The sequence below is a fragment of the Haliotis rufescens genome, unplaced genomic scaffold (assembly GCF_023055435.1).
Source record: "Haliotis rufescens isolate VD_foot unplaced genomic scaffold, xgHalRufe1.0.p SCAF_50, whole genome shotgun sequence".
NCBI lineage: Eukaryota > Metazoa > Mollusca > Gastropoda > Lepetellida > Haliotidae > Haliotis > Haliotis rufescens.
The window spans coordinates 2,166,092-2,186,776 of record NW_025964224.1 but is presented as its reverse complement, the minus strand read 5'-3'; the positions used below and the strand labels follow the sequence as shown (position 1 = coordinate 2,186,776).

The following is a 20,685-nucleotide window of genomic DNA, read 5'->3' as shown; positions in this document are numbered from 1 at the left end:
GGACGCAATCCGGTACAGTTGATTACGAAGAGAAATACATTCTTAAAACAATCATTTATTCATATAAAGCAAATATTAACAGAAGAGATAATATAACAGAATAACTGTCAAAATCAATACTCTGGTATAGTCATGTTTTTTCGATCGTTGTAGATTATTAATGTAACAGTGGTGATGTTACTGATAATGATGGCTTTCTTCAGCAGCACACATCGTCATCGTAACATCACCACATCTTACCATCAGGGTGATCAGGTCACCCAAGTTCAAATAACTACGGAAGGAAGAAAATGGAAATATCTTTAAGTGTTCTCAAAACTAAAAGCTATTTTGCAACGTCATGCTGTGGAGAAAATGGCGATGAAAATTACGTTACGCTTTCACTTCTACACACAGTCATGGTCACCCAGAGGATGTCTCATGGACTACATATGGCCATACCATGAAGCAAAGAAACTTAGTTTAGTTAATGCAAACACTGCCTATCTGAAGACAGGCGTTGCATTTTGTTTCTAACCGAAAGATAAGTATAAGCATCTGATTCAAAGGTAACATGACGAAACGAATAATCACTGAAATGAATATGGAAATATCTCATATCACAAACCTTCAATGGGAACAATAGTTGAATCACATATAGCTGTATAATTCAGGAATGTCAAATATCACAAACTATCAATTATGGTAACATATGGCAAGCAATACGATCCACGAATGATTAAAACATCAACAAGGAAAACATACAATATGATATTATGTTATTAATTTATGTTTAAAAACCCCATTTATTTCATGATTGAAATATGAAAAAAGGTTCATTCAAAAGGAACGGATTCTTATAAGTGGTTAAAAGAAGAAACAACAATTAAGCGTTTAAAAAACAAACTTAATCATTACATACAACATATGAAATAATCAATTAAATTGGAGTCTGTAAATTAGCATAAAGGTGATGTAGTCGTCCCCAACGATGCAATAGGCCCCGGAGAAACTAGCGCCGACTTGACCGGCTTCATAGAAATATCACTCCGCGATATCATGCATGGACCGGACTGTACCTTGTTGAGAGGATGTTGATAGTCTCGGATGCCGGGCACGATCCGGAGTACCATCTGGATGCTCACCTTGTATGTGTACATCACATTACTACGATACTGAGTACACTGTACAGTTACCTTATGGCTACCTATAAGCAAAGGGGCGGCCGGGTAGCCTAGTGGTTAAAGCGTCCGCTCGTCACGCCGAAGACCCGGGTTCGATTCCCCACATGGGTACAATGTATGAAGCCCATTTCTGGTGTCCCCCGCCGTGATATGTCTGGGATATTGCTAAAGGCGGTGTAAAACAAAACTCACTCACTCCTATAAGCACAAAAATAACCGTCTCCCCATCTCACAATTACTTGATAATCCCATTTGTATTACCCATTTGTCATAAAATCATTAAAAAAACAGTTATTAGAACGATCGCAAAACGGACGACTTCAAACGTAACTTATTTTTACAGTTATGAAATACAAATGAGATTCGTCCTTCTGTTGTAAAGAGGATGAAGGTGACGATACACAGATAGATGCTACCGATGTGTTGCATTAACGCGACCGTTGTATGTCTCGCAGATAACGGGCCCAGATAGAGATGACACATTAGTTATCCGCAGCTAGAACAACAGATAGATGACTTTCAAGCCAGACAACTAACCAACTTATAAGCCAGATATCTATCCGACACATAAGCCAGATATCTATCCGACACATAGCCGGATATCTATCCGACACATAGCCAGATATCTAGCCGACACATAAGCCAGATATCTAGCCGACACATAGCCAGATATCTAGCCGACACATAAGCCAGATATCTAGCTGACATAAAGCCAGATATCTAACCGTTCCTTGTAATCTATACAGACCCTGGCGTGACGCCGCAAATCTCTTAATCTGGCGCTAAGACAAACTTGAATCTGATATTATTAAACAACCTTACAAACAAACACAAGAAGTGTGTTTATCGAAAACATATTATATCATATAAAAAATCATATAAAGAGTAACGTGAAAACAAGCAAAGTTACAATAACGCTCGATGGTTTTGACCAGAATCTTTAACGAATAGTTTTATAACATGGTAACAGTTAAGACAATTACGACATATGAACACATTGGTTCCTAACCAAGGTAGTTCTGGCATGACTTCAAGTGATCATGGTGTCTTGAGCATGTAGACAAGTCGAAATGTGACGCACCCAGGACATTATAGTGGGATGCTACACAAAAAAATACTTAATTGCTAAGAAAACATCTTCAGAATCTTCAGACTCTACCCATCATGCCTAGTGTAGATTTCCCGGACCCGACGACGACGTCGAGCAACACGCAGCATGTCGTCACCGTAGCCACCTATTAAACAAAAAAACAAAAAAATTATTTGTTACCTATTAGCCAACATTTCTCCACCCCCCCCCCCCCCCCCCCCCACCCCCCAAACGACGCTGTTACCCCAAACTAACAACACTGCAGATATTAAATAAATCAAGTGTAGCACATAGCTCATAGTAGTTTACTACTGGCGTAAGCTTGTTAAAAAAAGAGGGAATACTTTTCAGTTTTACTAAAACCAAACTTCATTTTTACGTCGCACTTTCTTTCATCCTTCTGTTTAAGCATCGTAAATATTGAATTGAGAATAAACATGTAACAAAGGCAACTTTTTATAATGAGTAAAACACGCTGCTATTTCTGTGTTATCTTTTTAAACAGATATATTCATGTTACACATTTAATTGTTGTTTAAAGCTGATAAGCTTATATTTAAAGTCCAGACATTTATTGAACAACGTAATACACCTCGACTCGACGTAGCGTTTCTACTGCATCTCTTCACGATAGATTATGTTTTAAAGTAACCACGTGTAGTTGTATCATTGTAGTGATTAGAATGTTCAGTTTAACAGTGAATGAGAGAGTTTTGCTTTCACACCACTATCATGGCGTGTCAGTTTTTAACATGGGAAGAAAGCCCGAAATCATGCAGGTCTCACACGTTTACCAGTTCGGTGAAACCCACGAGCACGGGTATTGTGCTGACAAACCTAGAAACATAATCGGGGCGTATCGGTACTCGAACCCACAATCATAGGTTTCTGGCATGCACTCGGCGCTTTAGACGACTGGGCCACCCGTGCCACGTAATTAACCGTGAATATGCAGATCAAATTATTGTCAGACGGCATCCCCGACGAGCCATTCACGCGATGTTCCTATCAGTGATATTGTCGTTGGGTAATGGTGGTGTTTTAGTTTTAACAGCGATGCCGGCCAACAGAAGGCATATTTGCGCCCAACTCATTAACTTAATAAGGATAAAAAAGTATTATAGCGCAAAAGAACAAAACCAAAATCGTTTGAATAACATAAAGAAGATGGCAGCACAATTATAGTTAGTTTGGATACACGCATACATTACACCTCCTTCCCGAGGCAAGAGGGTTCACTGACTATAAAAGTCCAGTTTCCACCCTTGCCGAACTAGACTGGAATTCCCAGGCTCGATCGTAGCGCCACCAGTGGCTGTTACGAGTTAAGAAAGTGTTATCCCAAATATAACATTTGTTACATATGTAGTTGTTATTGTAGGGTTATCCTTGTAAAATTTAACCTTGTTAAACTAAACCCCGAACCAGTGTCGCGGGCTTACACACAGATGGAACCTACGTTTTAAAGCACACGTTTTAAAACGATACCCGAGTTTAATCTCGTTCAGGTAACCAAGAAACACCATTTAAACCCGAAACTTAGTTCAATAGTTTCCCACATTAGGCTTTACAAGAATATGGTTTATGTATTTTTTCCCAATATAATATTCTAGCAACATGGAGAATTTGGAGCTTCAACACCAAAAATAAACCCAAACAAGTTATCGGAAAAAGCGAATAACAAATAAATAATTTGTTACTAATAACATCCTGTTGGCATAAAAAATGACTTGTCATGTCACTGAAACGAACTGTGCCCTCGGCGCATATGTGTCGTGAAATGATGCTAATTTGTCCGATAACTGTTACTGGATCTGCGGTTTGTTTTCAGACAAGTAAACAAATATGTCGCAAGACCATTACCCCGTTCATAAAAAACCCTGAGAAACACGTCTATTCAAACACGATACCTCGGGTTAGGTGATTCCATTACATACAATTCAGGGGAGACAACTCTGTCAAGTCAATTATGAATACTCACGCTCTCGGTCGCCGATGAATGACACTCGCACCACCTGGAGATTCAAATAATCGCGCCAGTTGACCTTTAAACTTTTTGGGATGCTTTGTATATGGCCCAGCACAGAGTCGTACAGAATATTAAATTTGGACAGCTTGAAGGCGATTGGCCAGCGAATATCTTGCCGAAAGTCGATGACGACACCGTTGTAGATCAACCTGAAGAAGATGTCCTGGCTGTAGATGACCTCAGTAACTAGATACAGGTCCTCCACGTTGAACCCAACTGAAAAAAAGGTAGAGCGTGTTCATAACTAGCCTCATTTCTTGTCAAAAGGGCCATGGGAGGCCGACCGCCTCCGTGGTCTAGTGGTAGAGCGTCCGCCCGGAGAGCGGAAGGTCCGGAGTTCGATCCCCGGCCGCGTCAGACCAACAGACGTTAAAAGATGGTATTTGTTGTTACCCTGTCTGGCGCTCGTCATTAAGGGGCTAAAACAAGGACTGGTCGGCTCGGAGTCAGTATACTGTGTCTGAGTGGGGTGTTCATGTTAAACTGCGGCATGGTATCTCAGTGAGCTACCACTATACATCGGCATCAGTCCGGACTAGTACAAGCAGCCACACAAACACACACACGTACATGCACGTCGCTATATAAGTGCAATAATCTTGGACGCGACGTTAAACCTCATTTCACCTCACATCACCATGGGAGGCCAGTGCTCTAATGCGTTGTAATTTGTTGTACACGTGTGTTCCCCTCAGCAGTGCCAGGATGCGCTACTCCTGGGTTCGAAACCAACGATTCGACTTGGTAATAATCCTTGGTTTCTCAGCACCTTAACCGAACAAGGTTTGGAAAGTGGAAAGCAACTTAGACCTTCGTCATTCCGAATTATCCTCACTATACAACCACGCGTGCTATTACTGATGTATACTGTTAAAAGCAGCGTTATTCTCAACTCGCTCACTCAAACGGTTGGGGAGCGCCTCCGTGGTCTAATGATAGAGCGTCTGTCGGAGAGCGAAAGGTCCGGGGTTCGATCCCGGCCGCGTCATACCAAAAGACGTTTAAAGATGGTAGTTGTTGTTTCCCTGCCTGGCGCTCGGCATTAAGGGGCTTAAACAAGGACTTCGGCTCGGAGTCAGTATATTGGGTCTGAGTGGGGTATTCATGTTAAACTGCGGCATGGTAAATCGGCATCAGTCTAGTTCAGGCACAAACAGTGCTATCATCTTAGTCATGTTGTTTAACTCCATTTCACCTCACCCCACCTTTGGGATCAGGGTAGGATAGTTATGTAAATAAGAACATGGAAACTATTGTGGCAGTTATTTTGTCAAAAGGAGGAAAAGATTACTTGTATGACTAATTTGCGTGAAAACAGTGAAAATCAGATGTTTTTTAATTGTTTTTTTAATTATTTTTAAAGGACTATTTGACACGAAATATGCCTTCTTGCTTCATTAGCTTTGTCCAGAAATTTTAAAATAGTTATGATTAGAAAGATGTTTCTTGAATAACATTTTAGAAATCAAATTTTTCAATTGTTCCATAGATCTGTGTGGTTATTGCTCTTTATATAGTCGGACACGAATGCCACGGTCTTCTGAGGTGCTACAATTCACTAAGCAGAGTTGCGTCCCTTTAATGTGTCAGAGCCTATGCACGCAGGCCCGATTCCAAGATTCGTCCTGCCTTTGTCATTATTAGGTTTGTCAGCACAGAGACCATATACCGATCGGTATAGTGTCTCCGGTCAGCACCACACACCCACTCGTGTTTTCCCAAAGTGGTAGACGTCTGAGACAGGATCGCTTACCTGAAGCTGACACGGCGTGATATAACTGATACCCATATCCCCCACCAGCATGACTCGTCTTGTTGTGTGCAAGGCATTAGCCCTCCGGAAATGAGCGCTACCGCCATTTATCAGTCAAAATCGTTGCAATAGAAACTCAAAAAAATGTTTTTTTAAACCCCAAACTATCAAAAGGCACCAGTTTACCACTCGACCTATCTATGTGCCAAGTTTGGTGAAGATCAATGTGACATTTAACACAGCCATGTGTACAGAACTTACATGCATCACACGCAAAGAGATCTATGATGGTGCCTTTCACCATCTCGATACGGTCCAGCACCTGTCTCTTGCAGTTTTCAAAAGTAAGGAACACCCGCTTGCTGGCCTGCAGAGATGTGTCCTTGCCGGTGTAGGTCCCGTGACTCACACTCAAGGACACATTAGTGGCTCTCTTCATTGCAGACGACACTTCGGAGGAAATATCCTCTGGGCAAACCAGGATGTCCTCAAGCATACACACTGGTCGAGCCTTGGGGGGCCGCAACAGGAGTCTTTCCTTCAGCGATCTGTCCTTCAGGAGAATAACAGCCCCGAGGTCGTATCGAGGACCATCTTCGATATTCTTGACAGCCGTGAAATCACACTTCGCTAAAATACAGACAAGCAGGGTTAAAACAGGGCTTAGCTTCAAAGGTGATGTCATGAATGAGTTTGGGAACACACAGTTGAAATCCTTTACCTGGAAGGGCGAGAAGGGCCCGCCCGTTTCACAACCCAATCGTAGCACTTCTGTCGTACCTCATACTGTGACCTAGTTGCCCTGTCATATCTTGGTGAAATGGGCCCTGATCGTGGAGCCTCGATGAGACGGTATTATTTTTCAAGATATCTTCTCAATCGTTGGAATGAAGTATATTACATTTATAAACAAACCATTGAACAAATGCCCTAAATTATTAATGCTAAAGGTGCATCACATATTTTGAAATACATATGAATGTAAATCAACTGTGTCAAATACAACGGTTTTATACAGGCAATACTCCCAACAAGGAGGAAACTAACATCCCCAATATTGCATCACTAAATTACCTCACAGAATCACAGAAAAAGAAGAATGGAAACTTTTAACATTAACAGTCTCGGTGCACAGCCTTGATATGGTTCCAGTATATAAAACAATTAAGTAAACTTATCCATGGAAGAAGCTATTCATGCTTTTAAAGAACGTTTCATTTCCACTAAATATTTACGATTTCACAGAAAAATAAGCTATCTATAGGAAAGAGCAAAGAAAAAGGTTTCAGTTGTAAATTTTCTAAAGAAACAGTTCACATTTTATTATCATGCAACGAAACATACGCAACCAACTCAAATATTCATAACTTAAAATAACAGAATGCTATCAAGAAATATAATTAGTGAAAACACAGGTTCATTGACACAAGATAATATTGTATATACATCTATATCTGACAAGTAAACAGATTGTTTATTGTTACTGTAAGGGGCATGCCAAAACAATTTTGTAAAACATCTACATATATTTTGATCTCATAATCATGAATGTTGTCAGCCTTGAAATTGTTATTTGATTTGACCCCCACCCCCACCAAAATAAATAAATACAAACATAAGAACAATCTAAAACGCTTCCGTATCTCAAATTAAAAATAACTTTTAAAACAGATCTGAGAAAAATATCCAATACTACAAACCATAAAACAGATCTGAGAAAAATATCCAATGCTACAAACCATAAAACAGATCTGATAAAAAATATCCAATGCTACAAACAATAAAACAGATCTGAGAAAAAAATCCAATGCTACAAACCATAAAACAGATCTGACAAAAATATCCAATGCTACAAACCATAAAACAGATCTAACAAAAATATCCAATGCTACAAACAATAAAACAGATCTGACAAAAATATCCAATGCTACAAACCATAAAACAGATCTGACAAAATATCCAATGCTACAAACCATAAAACAGATCTGACAAAAATATCCAATGCAACAAACAATAAAACAGATCTGACAAAATATCCAATGCTACAAACCATAAAACAGATCTGACAAAAATATCCAATGCTACAACCATAAAACAGATATGACAAAAATATCCAATGCTACAAACCATAAAACAGATCTGACAAAAATATCCAATGCTACAAACAATAAAACAGATCTGACAAAATATCCAATGCTACAAACCATAAAACAGATCTGACAAAAATATCCAATGCTACAACCATAACACAGATCTAACAAAAATATCCAATGCTACAAACCATAAAACAGATCTGACAAAATATCCAATGCTACAAACCATAAAACAGATCTGACAAAATATCCAATGCTACATACCATAAAACAGATCTGACAAAAATATCCAATGCAACAACCATAAAACAGATCTGACAAAAATATCCAAGGCTACAAACCATAAAACAGATCTGAGAAAAATATCCAATGCTACAAACCATAACACAGATCTAACAAAAATATCCAATGCTACAAACAATAAAACAGATCTGAGAAAAATATCCAATGCTACAAACCATAAAACAGATCTGACAAAAATATCCAATGCTACAAACAATAAAACAGATCTGACAAAAATATCCAATGCTACAAACCATAACACAGATCTAACAAAAATATCCAATGCTACAAACCATAAAACAGATCTGACAAAAATATCCAATGCTACAAACCAGAATAATATTTTTTTCTCTCATCTCAGAATTGTTATCTTTATCTAAATGAAAACATTAATAATGGTATATTTACTTTGAACATCTACGCCAAACGTCAAACTACCATGAAATCGTACTACTCTCAAACATTCAAAAACATTATTATAAGGGTGTATAAAAAACGACAAAGGATAACTCCCATTGTTTCTGTTTTACCAATCACCCCTGACAAACATAGGACGTACCTCCACCATAGAGAATGATGTCGTTGACGATGTATTGTGCTATATGGGACCAGGCATGTTTTACAGAATGTGAATTGATCTGTCTCACAAATTTTGAAGGAATCTGCTTCACAATTTGTTGAGGCATTGTAACATCCACTGATCCGCAACAATATGTCATCGAGCGACACAGACAATATGCATGACGTCATAGAAGGTAGCTGTGACGTCATCGACAAGACACTTCCAGATTCAGGCCTGACACTTTGTAACTCTGTTCCCGTATAAATATACTACACATTACTAACATGTGAATGTGATAGTGATTGTATTTACTTATACACACATAGGAACTTAATTTTATTCTAGCTAGGAAAAGCATTCATAAATGTTAAATTATATTAAGAAATAACTTATTTTCCGAAATATGAACATTATGATAAAGATGGTGATTTTAAACATAGTACTTGTTTGGTTGGTGGTTAACGCCGCAACTAGCAATATTCCAGCTCCATGGCGGCCATAGATACAATATACATGTATATATAAAATTTGGTGGTTTATTTTCATGGGCCACGTTCCGTTAGTTTTGTTTACTTAACTGTAACAAGCTTTGAAATCACATATATTTTTTTCAAAAGAAAAAAACACTTATTGTTTTCCAGCGACGCCCCTTTTGATGTTTGTGTAATAGTTGGACTGGGTGTTCACAACAAAGGATTATTGTGTCTTCGTATACACTATGTATACATCGACGTGTGAACGTTACTTGTGCTACCAGCCACGGGTATTCTCGTCCTAAAAGCTAAAAATATACTTTCTGGTTTTAAAGGTGAGGTGGTGAGGTGAGATGGGGTTTAATATCGCGTCCTAGATTATTTCACTTATATAGCGCTTGCACGTGTGTGCGTGTGTGCGTGTGTTGCTGATTCTACTAATCCGGACTAATGCCAATTTATAGTGCCAGTTCACTGAGATACCATGATCTCAGTGAACATGAATTCCCCACTCATATCCTGACTCCGAGCCGACCAGTCCTTGTTTAAGCCCCTTATGCCGAGCGTCAGACAGGGTAACAAGAAGTACCATCTTTTAACGTCTTTGGGTATGTTGTGGGCGGACACTCAACACTAACTGGTTTTAAAGACGAGCCTGCCATTGATTTTAAAATGTTGTAAACAATCAGTGTATGATTATGTTTTTAACATGTAAATTTTGATAGGCAAAAGAAACCTTTCGCATCCTGCAATTTGTGCAGATTGCTCATGAAAATTCGTACATCAATAAATATAATTGATCTGAGTTAAACGTAAAACAAACGTATACAAAAAAAGAAAAAACCTTAAGAATTATATACAAACACATAGTTCACAGCACCGTTCCCTATACATGTATGTCCTCGTTTCTTGTTAAATATCCATGAACATTTATTATACGCCCCCTCGAGAATATCAGGAGCAGGTAACTCAGGATATGGAATGCGGCCTGGGAGGCACTCCATGTCCTAACTTCCAGCAATAGAAACATTTAACGTCAACACCCAATGAAACGGTGGTCATTGCCGAGTTTATTGTTTAATCATATATAACGGCAATGTAAGAGGAAATACAATACCCACCAAACAGGACGTGGGTTAGTGTCCAGCATAGAACATGCAAGTTGTAGGTCAACACCCATGCGTGTTCCGCTATAAGATATAAACATGACAGTATGATACATCTTCAAAATGACGTTTCTGTGTAATCAGACAATATGAATACAATGTCATCTTACCCGAGTTATTCAGTTTGGTAACATTTTATTTATGAATACGGACCAAGTTTGGTAACATTTTAAGAGTATTATTCAAAGTTTTATGGTGTGCTTTTCGTAATATTGTGTAACGATGTTTGTTTGTTTGTTGTTCTACGCCGCCCTCAGCAATATTCCAGCTATATGACGGCGGTCTGTAAATAATCGAGTCTGGACCAGACAATCCAGTGATTGACATCATGAGCATCGATCCACGCAATTGGGATACGATGACATGCATCAAGCCTTATGACCGGATCCCGTTAGTCGCCTCTTACAACAAGCATAGTCGCCTTTTACGGCAAGCACGGGTTGCTGAAGACCTATTCTACCCCGGATCTTCACGGGTCTTGTAGAAGGAAGAGCAATTTCATTGGCTTTCGTGCTAATAACAAAATGACCCTGTCATTGTATATTGTTTATTTTGAAACAATTTAAACGTTATTTCTGTGGAATGAATTTCATACCCAAAATTCCTGTGAATACATTACACCTATACGCGAAATGATGACGTACACAAAGGTTACCATTGTCTAGAAATTTGGGCAAAAAGGATGGTTTCCCCGTTACATTACAGGGAAGCATTGGGCTTTAGACACATTGAGATCGGTGTCACAATTCAAGCTAAATAAACTCTATAACTTAAAAAAACAAAAACAAAAAACAAACAAAACAACAACAAAAAACACTGGAAGGGGATATAAAAAGGGAGCTTGGTAAAATACGCATTGATATATTCAACGTGCCTTTTCTCTTTCCCGACTATGTGCCGTGTAATAAACTTGTAGTGGTTTTTGTGTGGTGTAGAACCTGTTTGGTTTTTTTATGCCGCCTACAGCAATATTCCAGCACTATGACGGCCATAGGATAAAATACATGTATAGAATTAGTACCAGGCAAAATAACGCCTGGTTTTTTCTCTTTGATTTTGTGGGCCACGTGTATGCCAGTTTTGTATGATTTACTGTCACAAGTAGTTAAATCACACATTCTTTTTCAAAAGAAAACATATTATTTTCTCGGGACGCCCCTTTGCTGTTTGTATAAAAAGGGGATTGGTGGTCACGGACCTTTTATTTGGATAAAGTGACACCTCGTTAATCCGGGTTTCATTGTGTATTCAAAAGTACTGGTACTCAGTTGGGACTTGTTTTCATAATAAATATAAAGTAGTTTAATAATATTAACATTACAGTCTTTGGACGCTGCGACGCCACTCAATTGTTGTTTCAGTGGATATTCAGTGAATATATCCATGGACCCGTGACGATCCGGTTAGGATTGATTTTCAGCAACCCATGCTTGTCGGATGGGCTCAGTCACACATTCAGGATTTTACTGCCGTCCTTCGTGTCGTAGCCCCGTCTGATCGGAAACGGGAGCCATGATCGGCACTGTGTGAACCGGACTTTAGCGGCGACTAACGGGATCGTGTGGTCAGGTTCGCTGTCTTGGTTGATGTATGTCATCGTATCCTAATTGCGTAGATCGATACCCGTGATGTCCAGACTCGATTATTTAAAGACCGCCATCATATAGCTGGTATAATGATGGTCGTTAAACATCAAACAAACAAACGAATGTATCTATCATGCTTTAGGTGAAAGGCTGTTTCATTTTTGTGGTTATATGTCAACATTAATCATTCTGAAATAAACTGTATTTGACATAAAGAACACCGGATAGGGGCATGGCAATAAACGGCCCTCCAATATTTGAAGAAATATGATAAATTATAATATGCATGAATACAAGGTTTTAAGAAACCTAATTATAACGTCTTTTCCCTTTTCAGTAGGTGTGTTTCTTCCGACCTGCGCCCGCCAGAGTAGATATATCCATGACCATGGCCAATAAAACAGAAGTCTGGTTTACGAGATTGTCAGAGGGATATAAAAGCAGAGCGAGTGCTGTAGAAATCATATTTCGGGATTCCTCGTGGACCAGACACAGAATCATGCTGGTGAGTCGTAGGTTGCATCCGGGCAGCTTCCCGAGACAAGGGAGTTAACTGTAAAAGTTCCGTGGACTTTTAGAGTCAGTTAACTCCCTTGCCTCGGGTTATCCGGGTACCCAGGCCCATCTATTTGATTAGATTAGTCTGTATTCTCTCTTGACACGTGTTAATATCTTATAAACTGATGGTATACCAAAGATATTGATTTGTGAAATATTTAGGGTGTAGGTTTTCCCCTGTTCTGCTGGTGAGGAGAAAGCCTATCTTTAACAACGGTCAGTTTTAGCAAGGCAAATACAAAAGATACAGATATAATAAATATGCATTTATTATTTCATTGTTTGCTTTACAATAAAACCACCACCTATTTCAAATATGGACCTTATGCTATATATGTAATGTTAAGTTTAAATTTGATTTTTTTGAAAATAAATAGTATTCTGTTGTATGATCACTTTTTAAATATGAATGCACGTTGCAGTAGTGTGCGTGACGCCCCTTTGTCTTGAACGTGATTAGTCGTGGTTCTATAAATATATCGTATATTCACGAAATTACATTTTTAATTATATTTCCACCCTCGATACTTTGGTCCGTTCCCTGGAAAACATTCATTTCATCCATAGGTATGTCCAGATTCGTGTGCTGAGAGAGGTATCTTTCCGAAATAGTGCATCTCCGAAAGAAACGGTTACAAGTTTGCGCACAAAATGAATGCTGATTTAATCAAGCATGAAGTTAATGTCCCTGAACCACGAGGATGGACTCTGTAGCATGAATGAAACTACGTGCATTTGTTTTAAAAACCTTACTTTTCTCACACGAAAACAAATCATGAAAAAAATAACTTTTGAATTCAGCTCAATATCAAAAGAGCGTCAGTTAGGGATGATGCCTAAATATACACGAAGGAGATAGGATACGTGTTTCGTACAGCAACGACCATGAGATGGATGCACCGCTTGGCAACTGTCATTCTCTGTTAGCCTTGTATACATTCCGCCAGTTAACTCCCACGGGACTAAGGGTTACATTTAATGCCTCTGAAGTTGTATAGTTGCTATCGTAGAAATATGTCATTCAGATCACTCAGTCCTATTGGCTGTATGTAGGTAGTCGGAACAGTAGAGAAGAAAGAGTGGGAAGTGTGTGAGTGGTGTTTTACGACGCTTTGTACAATATTTCAATTATATCACAACTTAGGATGGAGGAAGAATATATGGAAAAGGGCGGGGTTATGCCTAGGATTTTATGAAAAAATATAAAATGTCCCCGAAATATCTTAAAAAAATAATAATGCCCAAACTGTTCTACCTGCCACATCAAATACATTTTTGCAAGTTGGTTTTCTTAAAACAGATTCAGGCTCATTGTTTGAAAAAATAAACATCTGGTTTTGTAGCTGGAGCAGAAGACATATCTAATCTCGATACAAAATCCAAATCTGGTTGTCGCTGGTAGAGACGCTTTGGATGTGTAATAAAATACAATATAACCCAGGCGGTTCTCGTGATATGTCACGGCGGGACATAACATAGGTGTTGTAGAAAGACTCTTGTACCCTGTGCTTTGTTTATGAACAGAACAGATTATTAAACACTCTTATTACAGTCGAGGGTAGATAACTCTAATCATATTCTATAGCCTGGTTTCTTCATGTATTTTTTTAATATAGGCTCGCATTTGATAACATGTGGGCCTAATTTCAATTTTTTGCATCTATATAAACAAATTACAATATGACTCATTGTGACAATGAAAACCAACACGGCTAAAATATACTTCTTTCACAAATATTGGACAGACAGACATATTGTTTACTCGAGTCTCACATCATCAAAATATTTTCATAGAAACATATAACAGTACATACAAGTGAGCCACCCGTTAAGGGTTACGAGAGACTTAAAATATATCACAGTATATACAGCATAACTATATATTAGTGTTTAAGGGGTATATATAATATACTACTGGTCACTAGCCATTTAACATATTTTTTCTTCGTTAGAGAATTAAAAAGCAGGTTTGGGCTGTAAAATATACATAATATTTAAAAAGTAAGATAAGTTTATTAGTATTACATACATCTAGGAAGTTGGGATAAACTTTCACGCAAATCATCGATCGCACACAGGGCAATCCAGCAATACATGACGTTCACCCTCAGTACTTTCATTACGCTGAAATGACAGGCAAATTAAAACGCAAAATGTTGTTGAATCGTTGAAATGTTTAAAAGTAAAATATAGGGACCCCCGTCGAAGTTTAGCTTTGTTCAGATGCGGATCTTTACCTCTTGCCATAGAGACTGGCCGTTATAACAAACCACCAACCCCTCTTCTAGATAGAATTTGCCCACAATGTTTTAAACAGTTTAATAAGAGAATTATTGGAGATGAATGAATTTTATGAAGATTTAAGACATTCACTTTTTAAATATTGCATGTTTTTAAATCCTACCTTTACAAATCTGACTGATTTAAAACAAATTTATGTTTATTTTTAAGTCAGAAAATGTACAAGTCCTATTAGCAAACACGGCACATTTTATAAAATGTATAAACGTAAACAATTATTTCATTCATGAACATGTTAACTATGAATATGACCATTTATAATAATATAATAATGTTTTGTACAGGATACGAACGGTATCCTTCTTATGTTTTAAACACACATGTATTTATTGTTTTAGTCTGTTTCATAAGCCTTATGGCAGGGCGGTTTTTAAAAATTGTATGTCCATTGCTTGTATATACACAGCCTATGTAACGCGTGACACATAAATAAACTATTTCTCTCGTAATTTATTACCACCCGTTCCTCTGCCAGGCTTGCATAACAGTTCATTCCAATCAGATACACATTTCCCATATATCCTGCACACGTACACCTACACATTTCACGCTATATTGGAATGTATTGCTGCAGGTGTGTGTCCTGGCGCTGGCGTTGGTAGGTTCACTCTATATTGGAATGTATTGCTGCAGGTGTGTGTCCTGGCGCTGGCGTTGGTAGGTTCACTCTATATTGGAATGTATTGCTGCAGGTGTGTGTCCTGGCGCTGGCGTTGGTAGGTTCACGCTATATTGGAATGTATTGCTGCAGGTGTGTGTTCTGGCGCTGGCGTTGGTAGGTTCACGCTATATTGGAATGTATTGCCGCAGGTGTGTGTTCTGGCGCTGGCGTTGGTAGGTTCACGCTATATTGGAATGTATTGCTGCAGGTGTGTGTTCTGGCGCTGGCGTTGGTAGGTTCACGCTATATTGGAATGTATTGCCGCAGGTGTGTGTTCTGGCGCTGGCGTTGGTAGGTTCACGCTATATTGGAATGTATTGCTGCAGGTGTGTGTTCTGGCGCTGGCGTTGGTAGGTGGACGACCAGGATTCTCCAATGGGGATCAACTCGGAGACGTGATCCCCAAGAAAGATTGTTTTGTCTACCACGACAGATCAGCTCAAATCAAACTCTCAGACTCCAGACATGGCTATCCTGGGTAGGTATCGCTTCAAGAAGCTGTACTAGAACGCCGGAATTTGTAGCTGTGAAGAAATATTAATGTATGACATAGGCGGGGATTTTATTTTTATATTTATTAGCTATTAAACAAACCAAGGTATAGTCAGGGATGAGTAACTTTTCTAGTTAGACAAATAGGCATGTGGATCAATCCATTTTACAGTTAACAGAGGTGCACAGTATTAAGACAAAAAGGCATTTATATTTTATTGCATCATTTATAAATCTATCTTAGCACTAATGCGTCTGTAAAAAAAATTCAATAAATATTATGCGGCACGGATGGGGTGTGTGTGTGTGTGTGTGTGTGTGTGTGTGTGTGTGTGTGTGTGTCTGTGTGTGTGTGCGTGCGTGGTCTCTTAGCGGGCTTGAAGAAGCAGCTGTATGATACACATCTGCCACTATGGAGGCCAGGGAGGAAAGATAACTGTACTGTTGCATTCGCCATAACTGATCATAGTATTCGCGGACTTGTTTGTTGCTTAAAGTGTTCAAGAACTCGCCTTCTGTCCCAGCAAATACGACTGACCTGTCTCTCTTTGGGACTCATGTGTGTGAGGGTACTGATATATATTGTAAGTTTTAGTTTTGATAAAATGTCTGTTTTTGTATTGATGAGATTGGGTGACTGAAGAGACTTAGTTTTTATGCTGAAATTGGTGTTTTAGGAATTGTATAAACTTCTCATTTGTTCAAACAAATGCTCTACTTGCAAAACTCCACACACCCCTCCAAGTCTTACTTCCATTCATCCGTTCTCTAGGTTATACTTCTCCTTGCATTTGGTTACTTTAATTCCTCTTACATTATTTAATTGAAAAAGAACCTCTAATTAAACTTATCACATTACTAAGTGCTTGAATCTATTATCTTCTACTAATCTCTATATAGTCAAACTATCTTAGTTCACTAACATTTCTTAATTGAAAAAAAACCCATAATTTTTTTTCATCCCGCCACTAAGTGTTGGAATAAATGCACTGCTATTAATCTTTATAGTGTAGCACTATCTTAAGTTGTCTCAACCCAGACACCCCTATGCCAATAAATGGTCTCTCCCAAACAGATTATACGGTATGTGACAACACGAATTACATGGAGAAACCACACAGGCATAGGGGAGTTCTAAAAAATAGACGACCAGGGTTGTAATCGTATGACCCGTGCGATGCCTTGAGTTTGTTGTAAGTTATACACATTCCCGGGATTAGAACTGGCGTGTCTGATTACAATGGTCTAGATCGTCATCACATAATTAATAAAACTTAAGGTGGGATGAGGCCATACCCCCATCGTCTATACTTCTCACGCTGTGATATAACTTGTAGGTCAGACATTGCAGAAGAGCTTGTGAAGCGCCCCTACATGCGCCCTGTGCTGTTTGGCCCTGACCCAGAACACAGGACTCCTTACAGCGGAAGCAGGGTTCGCATCGTCGAGATTGGAAAACGGCTACACAAGAGGTAAACTGATACCAATAATCTATTCTTGCATCTTGCAGTAATTATTTTTCATTTTATTGGATATACATGAATACATGACACTTTTTATGGACAGCAACTTCTTTTATTATTAAGAATAAAATAAGTTGCGATCCATAAAAATGTGTCATGTATTCATGTTCTCCCAACTTCTAAATGCCTGTCAAAGACTTCACTGGGATCCCGGGGTAGAGTAGGTCTTCAGCAGCCCATGCTTGCCGTAAAAGGTGACTATGCTTGTCGTAAAAGTCGACTAACGGGATCGGGTGGTCTGGCTCGCTGACTTGGTTGATGCACGTCATCGATCCCAATTGCGTGGATCGATGCTCATGATATCAATCACTGGATTGTCTGGTCCAGACTCGATTATTTACAGACCGCCGTCATATAGCTGGGATATTGCTGAGTGCGGCGTTGAACAACAAACCAACCAACCTACCAACTTCACTGGGTATACCTCTTTTTATGTTCTTTGCACATTTTCTGACAGATTGCCCGATCTAACTGTTTAACTTGATGTCATCTTACACAACACTGTAGAAATATTTATGTTTTCACGTCACTTGAAAACAACGTTTTGCATAACGTAGAGTGTTAATAGGACTGTTTATTGTCATTTTAAGCATATATGATTTTATGTATGATAATCTGTTTCACTTTCTTATATATTTTGCGTAAACGGTTTCAGGTCGTATGGTTTCTACCCAACATACAGACGGGTGTATCCTTACTACAGAGCAGGCGAGTTCAACCCTGCACTGGTGCATCACGTCCAACGGAAGCCAGTCCATGTCGTTGACCCTAAACCCGTGCATCCTATCCACCCTGCACCCGTGCATCACGCCCAACACAAATCAGCGCTTGTCGTTGACCCTAAACCCGTGCATCCCATCCACCCTGCACCAGTGCATCACGCCCAACACAAATCAGCGCTTGTCGTTGACCCTAAACCCGTGCATCCCATCCACCCTGCACCAGTGCATCACGCCAAACCAGTGCTGACCGTTCAACCTAAACCAGCGCATCTCGTCCACCCTGCACCAGTGCATCACGCCAAACGCAAACCAGTGCATGCCGTTCAACCTAACACAGCGAACGCCGTTCATCTCACCAAGCCAGTGCACACCTCTAAACCAATATGTCAGTCCCGGAAGTATGCATTGCGCAGGTTCTGGCTGCATGGTGGTAACTGTTACGTCATCAACCCCGACTACCAGAAGGTGACCTATGCCAGATGCAGGTAACAATCTAGAATTGATGTTCATTGATGAGATATGCAAAATATTCTACATTAAATACTTCTTCGAGCGATGTTGAAACTATGTTAGCAATGTCATAACGAAATGTTGGTACAATATACTTTGACATATGTATATATTTTGTTAATACATTTGAGTTGGGATAGGTTGGTTAGTTATACTTAAATATAGTTATATTTATATGGCGCTGTACTCCATGCATAACATGCTCTAAGCGCTTAAACATTTATTACCCCGGGCAACGGATAAGTGTGCACTCAACATTCTCAGCTCCCTGGGGAGTATACAACCCAAGCTGCCTGTTAGGCGCTAGAAGGTTAGCAACCACATTGCCATCACATCCTACCGGGTACCCATTCACTGCTGGATGAACAGAGGCACAATTCGAACAAAGTCACTTGGCCAACGAGACACGATATGTGCTTCAGTGTGGGGAAGGACCCGTTTGACAAGACATACAAGGCAAAGCTATTCAGTGACTCGTATGTTAGCGAACTCGTTGTCATTACAAGCTACAACACATCAATAAACCTGGATATGCTGTGCTCAATTCATTAATATGTTCTTTATCAGCAGGCATCACGACTGCTCCAACTGCACCCGGCCCGCATACAACGTCAACCACAACACCGTCAACAAGTGTGTGGAAACCTTTGAGACGCTCGATGTCTGGGCCTTCTGTGACAACCTCAGCAAGTATGACAGAATCCAGAGAGTCGGTATTAGTCTCCCCAAATACTGCAGCTGCCAAACTTTCACGTGTTAAAGGCGATCTACGCTCGGAAAATTGGCAGCCCCAGCAAGTTTAATTCAAGTTCCGGCAACCCCAGTGTTCTAGCTCATATTGTAAGATCTATATCAATATGTAGTATTTAATGAGTGTCCATTCAATACACATTACACATTCACTGTGGCAAGCGTTGTCTAGAACCATAGATTGCAATGGGGCACTGGACTTTCCACTGTGAGGGCAAAAGAAAGTATACCGAGTTTGTTTTGTTATGTAATTAAAAAATGAAAAAAGCTGTGACAATGTCTATATAACCATCACTCATTCTTGCAACAGTTTATAAAAAGTAAGCAGTGGCTGGGTAATTTTTTGTAAAAGCAAATCGGTTCAATGAAGACTGGGGTAAAAAATGAACCTGCCACGATTTGATCCCCACCGTGTTAAAAATGTTGTAAATTTGTGCCGAAATCGCAAATTAATTCTTTTTCAAAGATAAGATGTGTAGGATACCCCTCAGCAGTTGTGTATTATGCGAATTGTTTTTATATTTATAAAAAGTTTAAATCAATTTTTTTTAAATTAAACAATGCAGAAGTTTTCTTTGAGTGCTGACTAAGCGCCAGTAAACTCCTTTTGTTGGATATAATATCGACAACTAAATATATTTTCAACTGAAAATCAGACATATCAAACAATCAACCACGCGGTATAGTTTCTTTTGTCCCTCAGTATATCTTGATGTCAAATCCGAAACCCAAAGTAATGATCTACCGTTCTGTTGATGTTGTTAACGTTAATGTCTCTGTGCTATATACTTGTATATATATATATTAAATATAATATCAATATAGCCAAAATAATCTATATCACAATCATTACGTCTTCGGACAAATGATACAGTATGATATAAATGTTACAAAACGTTTACATTCCTATTTAACACTTACCATGTTCTCATTAAGTTCTTTGCCACTGTTGGATATAAAATATTTGCATA

The 20,685-nt window shown here is 39.1% G+C and overlaps 2 protein-coding genes across 3 annotated transcripts; one reads left to right on the top strand and one right to left on the bottom strand.

Annotated features, from left to right (window-relative positions):
- Positions 1 to 381: 381 nt before the first annotated feature.
- Positions 382 to 9,144, bottom strand: LOC125374009. Its single transcript, XM_048384686.1, has 4 exons — positions 8,970 to 9,144; positions 6,297 to 6,665; positions 4,235 to 4,498; positions 382 to 2,398 (listed from the first exon to the last, which is right to left on the bottom strand). The coding sequence occupies exons 1-4, from the start codon at positions 9,127 to 9,129 to the stop codon at positions 2,319 to 2,321; spliced, it is 873 nt and encodes a 290-aa protein (XP_048240643.1). The 5' UTR covers positions 9,130 to 9,144; the 3' UTR covers positions 382 to 2,318.
- Positions 9,145 to 12,680: 3,536 nt separating this feature from the next.
- Positions 12,681 to 20,685, top strand: LOC125374052. 2 transcript variants are annotated; one of them, XM_048384772.1, is made up of 5 exons: positions 12,681 to 12,702; positions 16,044 to 16,195; positions 17,547 to 17,681; positions 18,388 to 18,939; positions 19,535 to 20,685. In XM_048384772.1, the coding sequence occupies exons 1-5, from the start codon at positions 12,697 to 12,699 to the stop codon at positions 19,722 to 19,724; spliced, it is 1,035 nt and encodes a 344-aa protein (XP_048240729.1). In that variant the 5' UTR covers positions 12,681 to 12,696; the 3' UTR covers positions 19,725 to 20,685. The 2 variants fall into 2 exon arrangements, with proteins under 2 accessions (XP_048240729.1, XP_048240728.1); XM_048384771.1 differs by having other exon boundaries at positions 19,532 to 20,685.

What these genes read in the sequence shown, in the direction of transcription:
- LOC125374009 (XM_048384686.1), bottom strand. Translation starts at nt 9,129, where the DNA reads ATGACATATTGTTGCGGATCAGTGGATGTTACAATGCCTCAACAAATT. An exon ending in CATCATTCTCTATGGTGGAG is followed by an intron (nt 6,666 to 8,969) that starts GTACGTCCTATG and finishes TCTGTATTTTAG; the next exon opens with CGAAGTGTGATTTCACGGCT. An exon ending in ATTCATCGGCGACCGAGAGC is followed by an intron (nt 2,399 to 4,234) that starts GTGAGTATTCAT and finishes TTTGTTTAATAG; the next exon opens with GTGGCTACGGTGACGACATG.
- LOC125374052 (XM_048384771.1), top strand. An exon ending in TCCAGACATGGCTATCCTGG is followed by an intron (nt 16,196 to 17,546) that starts GTAGGTATCGCT and finishes TATAACTTGTAG; the next exon opens with GTCAGACATTGCAGAAGAGC. An exon ending in GTGACCTATGCCAGATGCAG is followed by an intron (nt 18,940 to 19,531) that starts GTAACAATCTAG and finishes GTTCTTTATCAG; the next exon opens with CAGGCATCACGACTGCTCCA.